The sequence below is a fragment of the Vigna unguiculata genome, chromosome 6 (genome assembly GCF_037176805.1).
Source record: "Vigna unguiculata cultivar grain cowpea cultivar isolate G323 ecotype 2 chromosome 6, ASM3717680v1, whole genome shotgun sequence".
NCBI lineage: Eukaryota > Viridiplantae > Streptophyta > Magnoliopsida > Fabales > Fabaceae > Vigna > Vigna unguiculata.
The window spans coordinates 49,866,389-49,879,497 of record NC_140797.1 but is presented as its reverse complement, the minus strand read 5'-3'; the positions used below and the strand labels follow the sequence as shown (position 1 = coordinate 49,879,497).

At 33.4% G+C, this 13,109-nt stretch overlaps 1 protein-coding gene across 1 annotated transcript; it reads left to right on the top strand.

Moving 5' to 3' along the window:
• Positions 1 to 5,222: 5,222 nt before the first annotated feature.
• On the top strand, positions 5,223 to 12,800 carry MMT (methionine S-methyltransferase). The gene is made up of 12 exons (XM_028076298.2): positions 5,223 to 5,604; positions 5,687 to 5,880; positions 5,966 to 6,172; positions 7,166 to 7,261; positions 7,691 to 7,879; positions 8,169 to 8,357; positions 8,451 to 8,687; positions 9,034 to 9,168; positions 10,003 to 10,323; positions 10,441 to 10,620; positions 11,181 to 12,149; positions 12,270 to 12,800. Exons 1-12 carry the CDS (start codon positions 5,373 to 5,375, stop codon positions 12,591 to 12,593), a joined length of 3,273 nt encoding a protein of 1,090 aa, XP_027932099.1. The 5' UTR covers positions 5,223 to 5,372; the 3' UTR covers positions 12,594 to 12,800.
• Positions 12,801 to 13,109: the final 309 nt, after the last annotated feature.

The window sequence follows — 13,109 nt, the reverse complement described above, 5'->3', positions numbered from 1 at the left end:
TGCGTGGCACCATGAAACGACATGTAGCAGAACTCATTGACAAGATTGAGAAAGTATGCAATGAAGGGCATCAAACTGAAAGTGTCTCGATGCATATTCCTTCAACCCAAGAACAAAAGGGTCCTTCAAGTGATACAATTGGGCAACGTCGAACCAGGAGACCACTCTCCGTGGATGAGGTAGAAGCTCTTGTGCGCACGGTTGAATTACTTGTAGTTGGGAGAGGTATGATGTTATCAATAATATCAGTATCAATTTACCTGTATGTGGATAACTGACTTTCTAATAACATTTATACCATCAAGAAGGTGGCGCGAGGTTAAGCTACGAGCTTTCTCGGATGCAGACCACATGACTCTTAGAGATCTAAAGGTATGATAGATCTTTGTTTTGTTTTTTTCTTACTACAATTCTTATTAATTCTAATTTGATGTAATTCTAATTTGATATGACGGGATAAATGGAACACATTAGTGCACGTGACAAGAATTCTCCCTGAGCGAAGGAGGGGTGAGCCCATACCTCAGCAGCTCTTTGATACACTCTTAACTGCTCATACTCTTGGATAGAGTCTATATGGATAGAATCTAGAAGACTGTCTGGTTTGTAGTTATATTTGTTAAAATGAAAACAATTTATCTTATTCTAACTTTTGAATAATGATAGTGAAGTATATGTCTTAAAAATTTGTTTGCATTTATAATTAACTATGCAAAAGAATTTATAATTCACCATGCAAAATAATATTGAATACTAACTGTAATTATGATCACGACCTAAAATAATATTTGAATTTCTCGAGGATTTAATGAAATATTAAATTCATTATATATAGAGTTACTTGAATGTGATAAAATGTAGTTCTTATAAATTATGGAGAACTTTGGACGATTACTTGATTGGTCGTCAGCCTGTTCTATCATTGTGAATACATTGACTTATTAATTCATATTCTTTAGTAATTATTCATTGATGCTAAGAGACTAACGGTAACAAGCCGTCTTTGTATTTCTGTTATGACCTTTATCTGAATATGATGTATTTTATGCATATGGTTTTGCAGGTATTTAGATGGAGGTGATATTATTTTTGATATAAGCATTAACGACAAGAAGGTTATGTGAATTTCATGAGCTAACTGAGTGCTTTAAACTTATGAATATTGTGATGTGTAATCAAAACAACTTTTTTTATTAATAGAACCTTTAGTTATGAGAGCTATTGTGAGCAGTGGCGGAGCTTTTACAGGGCAGGGGAGGGCCACGGCCCCCCCAATTTTTCATTTAATTTTTAAAAATTTATATATTGAATTTTTTAATATTTTTATAAAATTTTAAATCAAATATATATATATATATATATATATATATATATATATTAAAAATTATTAAAAATTAAATTATGTATTTTTTATTTCTTTGGTTTAATTATTTTTTAGGTTCTTGATAAACTTGAGAACTTTTGATTGAGTCATGATAAATTTTTGTGATGCAGTGAGTACTAATTAAGTATATGATGTTAACTTTTTTTCTTAATGGGATGATGTGGCTCTTAAGGGGCTGCGTAATTATTATCTTTCCAAGTCACTTTGCTGACTTGTGACCTATATCATTTTATTATTTTAAAATTTTGTAATTTAAAATTTTATAATTTATTATAGTTAGCATTATTATTTTTTGTCTCATGAGCCTTTGTATGTTCACTTTTTATAATGAATTTTCAATTGTAACTTGATTACTAGAGTTTTTTTTCTTAATTATATCTTTGAACTTTTCATTAAATTTTAATAAACTATTTTTGAATTTCAAACTTAAAATAAGAAGGTCAATTGATGAAGAGTAAAAAAATTTATATTTATTTTTTAAAAATAATAAAAGGAAAACTACCCACGAAGATGAAAATGAAAACAAATTCAAATTCTTTACATAAAACAGAATATCGTACTTATAATTCAATTGTTCAATTGGGGGAGTCATTTCTTAAAGTTAAAAAATTACAGGTGATGATGAATTTGATATTAATTCTTTGAAACAATATTATACAGGAAAACATATTCAAATATGAGAATATCCAATAAGTAAAAAGGATGAAATTAGGATAGCGTATCTAAAATGATGTTCATATCAAATACAACTTCAAAATTTTGAATATATTAATTTGGCTCCCCCATAATTATTAGTCAAGATCCGTCACTAATTGTGAGTCTAGGTATCAATCTTATATTTCATAGTTGGAATTAGTGAGAATCAACACAATATCTACTTGTATGCATAGCAAAACTCTAAGGGTTATGTAATTATGAACTGTCGTATTTAATTTTTTTAACTAATTATGATTTTATTTTTAAAATTATCTTAGAAATAGAAATAAAAAAATGGCAGTTAGAGATTATTGAGATACATTATTTTAAATCATATATGAGATGTAATTCTAAAAGAGAGATAGGGAGAGAAAGAAATAGTCATAATATTTAATTGAAAATAAAGGGATAGTAAGTAATTTTTTTGTAATTTTACTCATGAATTTTATTTTATGATATAATAATACATGAAAGATTGAAATTTTCTTAAGCTATGATATTTTCACAAATAAAATTTTAACAATTTTGACAAACTACTTTATTTTTAAAAAGATAAAAAAAAGTACTATTTTATTATTTTATTTTGATTAAAAAATAAAAAAAAATTAATTAATTTAATGTTACATGTAAATACTTTGTCAAGTTTGTAAAAAAAAAAATGTCAAAAATTTATTTTTCATTTTCTTAAAAGGTGTAAGAACAAATTGAAAGACCACAAAACTTTATTTCATACACATATTTATTTTGAATAATGGATATGAAAAGAAATTATTTTTGTCTCATTGTTACCAAAATCAGATAAGTCATAGCTTTTAGAGACTTAGGAAGAACTAGTGGAATTATGAATAATACAAAGAAGAAAAAATTATGGGTGACAACACAGGTTTGTCTAGCCTGTTTTCACTGTCCAACCCAATTTAATCTGTTCTATTCTTCACTTGCCAAAAATTGATTGGACCAAGCTAGTTTGCCAGTGGAAGACGGGTTAGAATCTGCAGCTTGCCGCGCCATAGGACAGGCTAGCGGGATGACCCGCCATTTTTGTAAAAAAAATTAATATTTTTATTTTTTTTAGATTACTTTCAAATTTTTATATATATTATGTTTTTAATATATATATTTATACATATACTAGTAAATAAATATTTAGAGCATATTTAATTGTTTAAGTATTTTTTAAGTTTCTAATTTATCAATTAATATCTTTAATTGGATAAATTAAAATAATTATTAGATTTACATGTTAAATTACTCTATTATTAAATTAATGTCATGCATCTTGCATGTTATCATGTTAATGACATGATTGCATGTTATAAATAAGTCATGCTTAATTGCAAAGCTACTACAATTTTTACGTACCAATTTTCTGTGCACAACATACACCATAATTGGCAACTCTAAGCGGGCGGCATCATGAAACGACATGTAGTAGAACTCATTGAAAAAAGATTGAGAATCTCTGCAATGCAGGGCATAAAACTGAAAGTTTCTCGGTGCATATTCCCACAACCCAAGAACAAGGGGGTCCTTCAAGTCATACAATTGGACAACGTCGAACCAGGAAACCACTCTCCGTGGCTGAGGTAAAAACTCTTGTGCGTACGGTTGAGATAAGTTTTCAAGGTCGAGAAAAATTAGTTAGCCATTGTTTTAGTGACTCAAAATCAGCCACTTAGTCATTAAAAAAATGATAAAAATTAACAAAACAGTGGGACTTTTTGAATTTAAAAAGTGCTATTATTGGTATGATAGAAATATGATAATCATTCTTTCCTCTAGTATTGCCACCGCCAAACACAATGGGATAAGTTTCGAGGCAAAAAAAAAATTACTTTGGTATTCTTGAAGTGACTCAAAAACAACTTAGTCTAAAAAAGGGTTAAAATTAACACAACAGTACGACTTTTTCAATATTAATATTGCTATTATTGGTAATGATGATGCATATGAGTTGTGATGTTGTAAATTTAAGTATATGAAATATATGAATGCGTATTTTGGTTTCTGGATGTTTGAAAATTGAATTGTTGGATGCTAAGAACTGAATTAGAGTACCTAAAATCAGTAGTGTCACATTACTGGTGTAGCGCCTGACAATGCAGAGTGAACCGTCAGACGATAGCAAGAGATAGGGAAGCCTTGTTGTCGTGACGCCCGACGGTGTTGTGGAATCGTTAAGCATGCCATTTCGCCTGGTGGTTTCATTGTGACCAACGACTCCCCTAAATTTTTTTAATTTATTTTTTTTATATATATTATAAAATTATATTTGTATTTTAAAATTTTGTATATATTAATATATTATTTATATTAATCCATGAAAAAAATTCTCCAACTTTTTTTATTTTTTTCTTTCGTTTTTCTCTTTTCATATTTCCATTTCTTTATCACTTTTCCTTTCTATCTTAATTTTCATTCTCAATCTTTTTTAAAATTAAATTGCACCATGATGAAATTGAAAAGTTAAGTAACATTTTGCACCTATCAAGTTCTTTTTATAAATAAGTTCATTTTCTATCTTTTTTTATTTTTTAAGCAATTTGTTTTTTCTTTTTTATGTAATAATGGACGATAATAAATCTATCATCTTCTAAATAGGTAAGGGTAATAATTTTGTATTAGAAAAATTACAATAAACCATAAAATGATTGAATTTTTTTCAAAAGAAAGACTTATGATTAAAAAAAAAGATACATCTACATTAATTAAACTTGAATATATATATATATATATATATATATATATATATATATAATCTAATTTTCGTCATTCCTAAATTTTTTGTACAAATTTCGTTATTAAATATACTTTTTTTCTCTGAATAGTTTTTTTATTTCAAAGGTTCTTTTTCCTTCTATCAATTTTTATTCCAATAGGTTTTTATCTAATAAAGTTTTATCGAGACATTAATTATTTAAACCCATCATTTTGTATTTATACATAAAACTTTTCCTCTTTAAAATGATGTATAATGGAAAACATACATATTTTTTTATTTCTTTTTCTTTTTTATTGTTATCTTTATTTTATAATATTTAATTGAATTTTTGTAATTGTTGGATGAATCACTCGTGGTTTGGTTTCTAATAATTTGGTCAGGTTATTATTAATAGAAAAGAAAAGGTCGTGCATGTTGAGTGTGAGTGTGAGAATCTCTCTCCACGGCTCCCTCTAACTAACTCATTTCATTAGTCATTCCTCTCTCTCTTGACTTTTCATTATTTGGTGACTTTTCATCATTTGGTTTGTTTGTTCAATTCTCTCTGAGAACTCAGAAGAAATTAGGAAAATGAGTTGGGAGACGGTTGATGAGTTCCTGGTGCAGTGCAAGCCATCTAGCGACGCTGCCTACGCCTCATTGCGATCGCTGCTGGAGCGCCTAGATAATCCCGAGACCCGTTCTCAGGCTCGGATCTTTCTTTCCCACCTTCAGAAGCGTTTTCCCACCAAGGACTCCTGCGATCAATGCTTTCAAACCTACCATTTTCGCATCGAAGATGTTTCCTTGGGTCAATACGAGGGTATTTATTTTTACCTTTACCAATTATTACTGTCATTGTTATTGTTATTGATTACTAAACCAATGCGTTGGTTGCATTGCAGGCCACCAAGGCAGAAACAAACTGACTACGATGGTCATTCCTAGCATTTTTCTCCCCGAAGACTGGTCCTTCACTTTTTATGAAGGGATTAATAGACATCCAGACTCCATTTTCAAGGATAGGACTGTTGCCGAGTTAGGTTGCGGAAATGGGTGGATTTCTATTGCCATTGCCGAGAAATGGTTGCCTTCCAAGGTTTCCTTCATCACTTTTCTCATCTCCTAACATTTCCCCCCTCTTCCTGCCTCCATCCCACAACACTTGCCATTAATTTCTGCAGGTCTATGGTCTTGATATCAATCCTAGAGCGGTCAAGATTTCCTGGATAAACTTATATTTGAATGCTTTGGATGAAAATGGCCAGCCCATCTATGACCGGGAGAAGAAAACGTTGCTGGACAGGGTAGAGTTCCACGAATCTGATCTTTTATCATATTGCAGGGAAAACGACATCCAACTTGAAAGAATTGTCGGATGCATACCTCAGGTCATTCCACAACCATTAGCTGTACACGTACATTATATTCATCGTCCAACTTTCATTAAGATGCAACCACCCATCTCTGAATCTTGAGCTGTAAAAGAAAGTTCATGGATGTTTTCTTAAACCCAAATTGCCTCATACTCCAGAGGGTTTTTTTTTTTTTTTCGCGGCAAAATATATTTATAGTATAAGACTTGTGGTGCTCTAGCCCTTCTGCAGAAAATTTACAAGAGATAAACAAAGTTCTTCCCCTACTTTTGAATTTACTTTGTAGGATTTCAAAAACTTTGGGCAAAAGGTGTGATGCAAGACTGATATTTTTAAGCTTACAAGACTAATTTTTTTAATAGATAATGGATTGAACTTCGGATGCTTTTTACCTTTACTTTCGATGTACCAAAGTAATAATCATGGTGTTTGATTTGAAACCTTCGATTCATGGCTTATCTCGTTATTTTACTGTTTTTCTGGAAGCAGATAAAGATGGTTGATAGTTTTATTGAAAGATAAGGTCTTCGATTGTACTGTAGCTTTTTCCAGAACTTTGTAAACTAAATTATTCAATATTTCGCTACTAACAATTGTGCTACTAACAATTGTGACGGTTGGATTCACTTCCTTGAATTTCGATATGAACCTTGATTATGGACCGCTATGAATGATATAGACTTTGGCAACTAGTTCTTTTAGCAGTCATGACTTTAGTCGTGTTAGCATATAATGTTTTCTGTTAAAATCTCTTTTGTTAAGTTATTATTGTAGACTAGTTAGTGTTTCTTATAGGCTGTATTTTTGCGTTTATTGTTTTATGTTTTATCCTTATATAAAGGATACTGTACAAAATGTTGGTCATACAGAAAATATAACATTTTCAATTCCTTTGTCATACACTTTCTCTCTCAGTAGATTAGGTTTCTCAACAAATCGCAATGAATTTAATTTATCCCAGGATGTCTAGGCATCATCATTTGACTAATATTGGTTGACTCCCTGCAGATTCTTAATCCAAACCCAGATGCAATGTCAAAGGTGATAACAGAAAATGCAAGCGAGGAATTCCTTCATTCATTGAGTAATTATTGTGCACTTCAGGTAAATAAGATCCTTTTGTATTGGTCACCTGCTATATACTTGGAATGTCATTCATGTCCTGCATGTCAACATGCGGAACGCCAGATCTGAGCTTCCCCATTCCCAATTTAGAGGGTAAACAGAATAGATTTTTTTTTTTTTTTACATTACTTTCTTTAACTATCTACCTACCTAGATATGATAGTTACCTCAGAGCAACTTTTATGTATATGTTCCAGTGATAGCTGACGTATTAAACTATTCCATTATGTGAAGCTACGAGAATCTCCTTTTTCTTTAGACACCTTTTACTCACAAAAGTTGTCCCTAATTCAACTGACGATAGTGATCTTTTGGAACTTTAGAAATCCTTCGAGTTGATGTACTAGCGGCTTATTTATAACAAGAATGCATCATTCTCACTTTTATTTCGTCTTTTGTTGCGTCTAGGGATTTATGGAGGACCAATTTGGCTTAGGTTTAATTGCTAGAGCAGTTGAAGAGGGAATAGCAGTAATCAAACCAACTGGAATTATGATCTTTAATATGGGGGGCCGCCCAGGTCATGGTGTTTGTGAACGATTGTTTGAGCGTCGGGGTTTTCGCATTACAAAGCTTTGGCAAACTAAAATCATTCAGGTTAGGAACTACTCCTTCTACCCTATAATAATTGCACTTTCAAGTTTCTTCATACGAACAATAATAAATATTTGAGAATTAAGTTGAGCACAATTTAGAAATAAAAATATTATTGTTTCATTGAAAACCGAAAACATCAATCGATTTGAAAATTTTCCATTGCTAAAATTACTTTGAGCCAAACTTTTTATAAAGCTGCAACTAGTCACTTTGAGCGGGATGGGTATATGCTTTACTAGATGTCATTTCTCCAATGGAAGTATTATCTTATTGAGACGTATTGGTAAAGGCTGGTGACACAGATATTGCAGCCTTAGTTGAGATTGAGAAGAACAGTCCACACCGTTTTGAGTTTTTCATGGGACTTTCTGGGGATCAGCCAATTTGCGCACGAACTGCATGGGCTTATGGAAAGTCTGGTGGCAGAATTTCTCATGCTTTATCAGTGTACAGTTGTGAACTTCATCGCCCTAATCAGGTGCGGTACTTCAGGAAAGCTTGCTAATTCACTACAAGAATATTTATTGCCCTGGAGGAAATTTGAAGCACAATGCCATTTGTATACTGACAGGTTAAGGTTATTTTTGATTTTCTAAAACATGGATTTCAAGAGATCAGCAGCTCCTTAGATTTGTCATTTGGGGAAGATTCTGTTGCTGATGAGAAGATTCCATTCCTCGCTTATCTTGCAAGCACACTAAAAAGTAATTCTTATTTTCCGTATGAGCCACCTGCCGGAAGCATACATTTCCGCAATCTCATCGCTGGGTTTTTGAAGACTTATCACCATATTCCACTCACTGCCGAAGTAAGAATAGAGTGCTATTTTAATCATATAGGCTTACTGCTGCATGCATATACATTGCCACATTTAGTCTGAGATGATGCCTCATTAGATTACAACTGTATACTAACCTCTATTGTTATTTGTAGATATCTCGTCTCTGTAATGAAAAGTAAAAAAAAAAAAAATGCAGTACTCTGCATAAGCTGTTCAGTTTTTTTGATCACATGTGCACCCTTATACTTGAGTCTGTAATTGGGAACTGCGTGTCCTACAGTATATATGTTTGGTCCGTAGAATGAAGTACAGTATTGTTTATTAAAAATAAAAATGTAATACAATATTGACTTCTTTTTCAATCTTGTGCAAGAATGTTGTCATTTTTCCTTCAAGGACTGCAGCAATTGAGAATGCTCTTCGCTTGTTCTCACCTCGCCTTGCAGTTGTCGATGAACATCTGACCCGGCATTTACCAAGGCTGTGGTTAACATCTTCGGCACTTGAGGTATGGAATAGACATGCCTTAGTATTTTTGAACTTGATTGACATTTTGTTCTGTATTATTATCCCAATGTGTTGAAATACAATTATGTGAACCGTTGTTGTCCTTGCTGTGAAAATTTTTCTAAATCAAGAATCGTTTCTAGAAAAAGTTCCTTTGTCGAGGAACACGTCTTTGAAAGAAATGCAACCCCATGCATGTTTGACTTTTCCGTGAAATTTTGTCCTGATTAGAATAACTTCTTAAAAGGCGCCCCTTGCGGAAGGGGGGCATTGGCTTGTTTGAGTGGGAAAATCTTTTCGTTGGCAATATAGTCCATGTATCCACATACGGATCCAAATTGTGCCATTGTTCCATTTAGACCGATTGTCAGAAGGATAGCTTTGACAGATGTATTGTAAGCTATAATTCTGACATCTGTAGCCGCTTTATACATATTTTTCTTCTATCAGAATAAATTAACTTGCTGCCATTTAAGCAATTTTAGGTGATGATCTAATATTTTCTGAATTATTGAGGGTTCGTTACATCTCATTATTCACCTTTTTTTAAAGTAGAGTAGGATTTGTTGTATTCAGCTGTATTACTTGATGTTATTTGACTGTCTTCGAGACTCATGCCCTTCCTTTTCTTTGTTGTAACTTTAAAACTCTAATGTGATCTTGAAAGACATGGATCCAGTTGTAAAACTTTTTACTATTAGTAGTGTGAGCTTCTAAAACCTTGAGGATTCCTTACACTGAAAATATGTCAAATGATTTTTTTATTTTCATCGATTGATAAGGATTTGGTTTAATTATTGCATTTTTTTCATGACAATTTTTATCTTTCTGGTAGAGCACAGGAGCTATGGACTCTTCAGATGATACCATTATGGTAATTGAAGCTCCCCGGCAATCGGACTTAATGATAGAACTAATAAAGAAGTTGAAGCCTAAAGTGGTGGTGACTGGGATTGCTCATTTTGAGGCTGTTACTAGTTCAGCTTTTGTGCACCTTTTAGATACAACACGAGACATTGGATCTCGTCTTTTCTTGGACATATCAGATCACTTTGAGCTATCCAGCATTCCTGGATCGAATGGGGTCCTGAAGTATCTTTCAGGAACTCCTCTGCCCTCTCATGCAGCAATTATATGTGGGCTAGTAAAGAATAAGGTAATATTCCCTATTCCCTGTTAACTTGGCTCACTTGGTCCAATTGGTAGACTTGTGTTTTGGCTTGACATCATCGATTTCTTATTGATAGCACCGACATAAGTTCATGTTTTACAGGTTTATCCTGATTTAGAAGTAGCTTTCGTCATTTCAGAAGAAGAATCCCTCTTTAACGCCCTGTCCAAAACCGTTGAATTACTGGAGGGCAATACTGCATTAATTAGTCAGTACTATTATGGCTGTATCTTTCACGAGCTTCTTGCTTTTCAGCTTGCTGGCCGGCATGCACCTGCTGAGGTCCGTCTCTTCTTTTTTACTTGTCTGTAAGTTTAAAAGTTGAGGTTGCTTTGTCTCTTCCTGCATTCAAACTGAAAATTGTGTTTTGAGTCTATTACGAATATCAGTGTCTGAATTTAACTGATGGAAGACCAAACATACTGTTATAATGCTAATGTCTGCTTCAACACGAAAAAAGGACAACCCAGATTCCATACCAAACTAATTTCATTCTCCAAGACATTAGAAATTTCTGGATACTTGAGCCAAACCTTATCTGCAGCATACATGATATGTGTTGATGCTTTGCTAATGACTTTCTTAAAATTGATTATTGTGTCAGAGCAATGTGTTAGGTTGACGTCACAAAGCAGAATATTCCTCTTTAAACATTCTTGTTCTTTGTGTTTTTGAAAACTGTTATTTGCAAGTTCCTTGTCGCTTATAAGGAGAGTATACGTTGAAAATCAATGCTAATATATTTCTTCTATATTCATGACTTGCAGTTGTCAGTTCATAAATTAGTCAATTCCCATATTTAGTTTTCTTATCCCATCAACACTAACTGCTGTCCTTTTCAGAGAAACTGTGAGAATGTCAAGTCAGTTGATATGATAGGATTTGCTAGATCAGCCTCGTTGGTCCTTAAAAACGATGAGTTATCTATTGATGGGGTAGAGAATGGGTCCCTGATTCACATGGACGTCGATCAAATCTTCTTGCCTGTTCCATCTCCTGTTAAGGCAGCTATTTTTGAAAGTTTTGCTAGACAAAACATGTCTGAGTCTGAAATTGATGTAACATCAAGCATCAAAAGATTTGTCAAGAGCAGCTATGGTTTTCCAACAGATAACGGCACCGAGTTTATATACGCCGACAGTTCGAAAGCCCTTTTCAACAAGCTGGTCCTCTGCTGCATCAACGAAGGTGGCACCCTCTGTTTTCCAGCTGGTTCAAATGGAAATTATGTTTCTTCTGCAAGATTTTTGAAAGCTGACATAGTGACAGCACCTACAGATGTCAAAGTAGGTTTTAAGTTCACTGAAAAGACACTCACCGGAGTCCTTGGGACCGTGAAAAACCCATGGGTGTATATTTCCGGTCCTACAGTCAATCCAACTGGCTTGATTTATAGCAACAATGAGATGGTAGAAATTTTAAGCACCTGTGCTAGATTTGGCGCAAGAGTTATAATTGATACTGCAGCCTCTGGTTTGGAATTTGACTGTGAAGGTTGGGGTGGCTGGGATATAGAGGGGTGTTTGTCTAAGCTGGATTCTTCAATCAAGCCATCGTTTTGTGTGTCTCTTCTTGGAGGACTGTCTCTGAAGATGCTAAATGGTGTTCTCAGATTTGGCTTTCTTATTCTAAATCAGCCTGTTTTGGTTGACACATTTTACAGTTATCCAGGATTAAGCAAACCTCATACTACTGTTAGATACGCTACAAAAAAATTGCTGGAGCTTAGAGAGCAAAAACCATCAAATCTATCAGATGCTGTTGTTGAACACACCGAGATATTGAGAACTAGATCCAAGCTCTTGAAACAGGTAATATAGGAATGCGAACTTTTTTTTGCTTGAATTTTATGATCTGTTTCTTCAAGTGATTGTGATCCTCTTTTTTTGTTCAAAGATTGCTAAATATGTTATTGGCGGTTATTACCCTAGGTTCTTGAGGAAAGTGGGTGGGATGTGCTTGAATCATGTGCTGGTGTGTCTGTTGTGGCTAAGCCCTCTGCCTATCTCAACAAGAATATTAAGCTGAAACTTTCACCAAAAGGCGAAGCAGACCATGGAAGTGCCACTGAGGAAGTAAAACTCGACGACTGTAATATTAGGACTGTCATTCTCAAAGCCACTGGATTATGCATCAATAGCGGGTCATGGACTGGAATTCCTGGATACTGTCGGTTCAATATTGCGCTTGAAGAAAATGATTTCAAAAAAGCTTTGGACTGCATTCTAAAATTTAGAGAAGTCGCGCTGGGTTAAAACTTCTGTCATTGGTACACGTTATTAAATATTCGGCCTCGGTTCACGTCATTCTTTTTGTCTTTCAGTTTCACTTTTCTGAGGGTAAGTTTTTTATTCCTTGTATTTTTCACGGTCTAACATGATTGATCTTTCATTGTCCGCTGTAATGTTTGCAATGTAAACTTTCTCAGTTCAAGTTATGATGATGGGATTATTTTCTTTACAGTGCCCCGTTTTTAACAACCATCCATGTTGAACAACCAAATTCCCAATTAAATTAAACTCACCAAGACATCACCTTTGAATTTAACTGAAGTTTAAATAGTTTGAACAATAATAACTTATTCCAGCGCCCTCATGAATGTTCGGCCTTTCACGGTTCGTTCCGTGCAAATTCACGTGAGTTCTCCTTATTGGACTCGATACAAATCAGTGATCTAGTTTATATTTAGTATAAATAAATTATATTTTCTATTTCCGCGAGAAAAATAAGTCATTGTAATGATGAACAATAAATTAAGTGTTAAATATTTA

Bases quoted from the DNA above. Each gene is read 5' to 3' on its own strand.
- MMT (XM_028076298.2), top strand. From the start codon at position 5,373: ATGAGTTGGGAGACGGTTGATGAGTTCCTGGTGCAGTGCAAGCCATCT. The intron at 7,262-7,690 runs GTAAATAAGATC...TGTTGCGTCTAG, and splicing joins GTAATTATTGTGCACTTCAG to GGATTTATGGAGGACCAATT. The intron at 7,880-8,168 runs GTTAGGAACTAC...GTATTGGTAAAG, and splicing joins GGCAAACTAAAATCATTCAG to GCTGGTGACACAGATATTGC.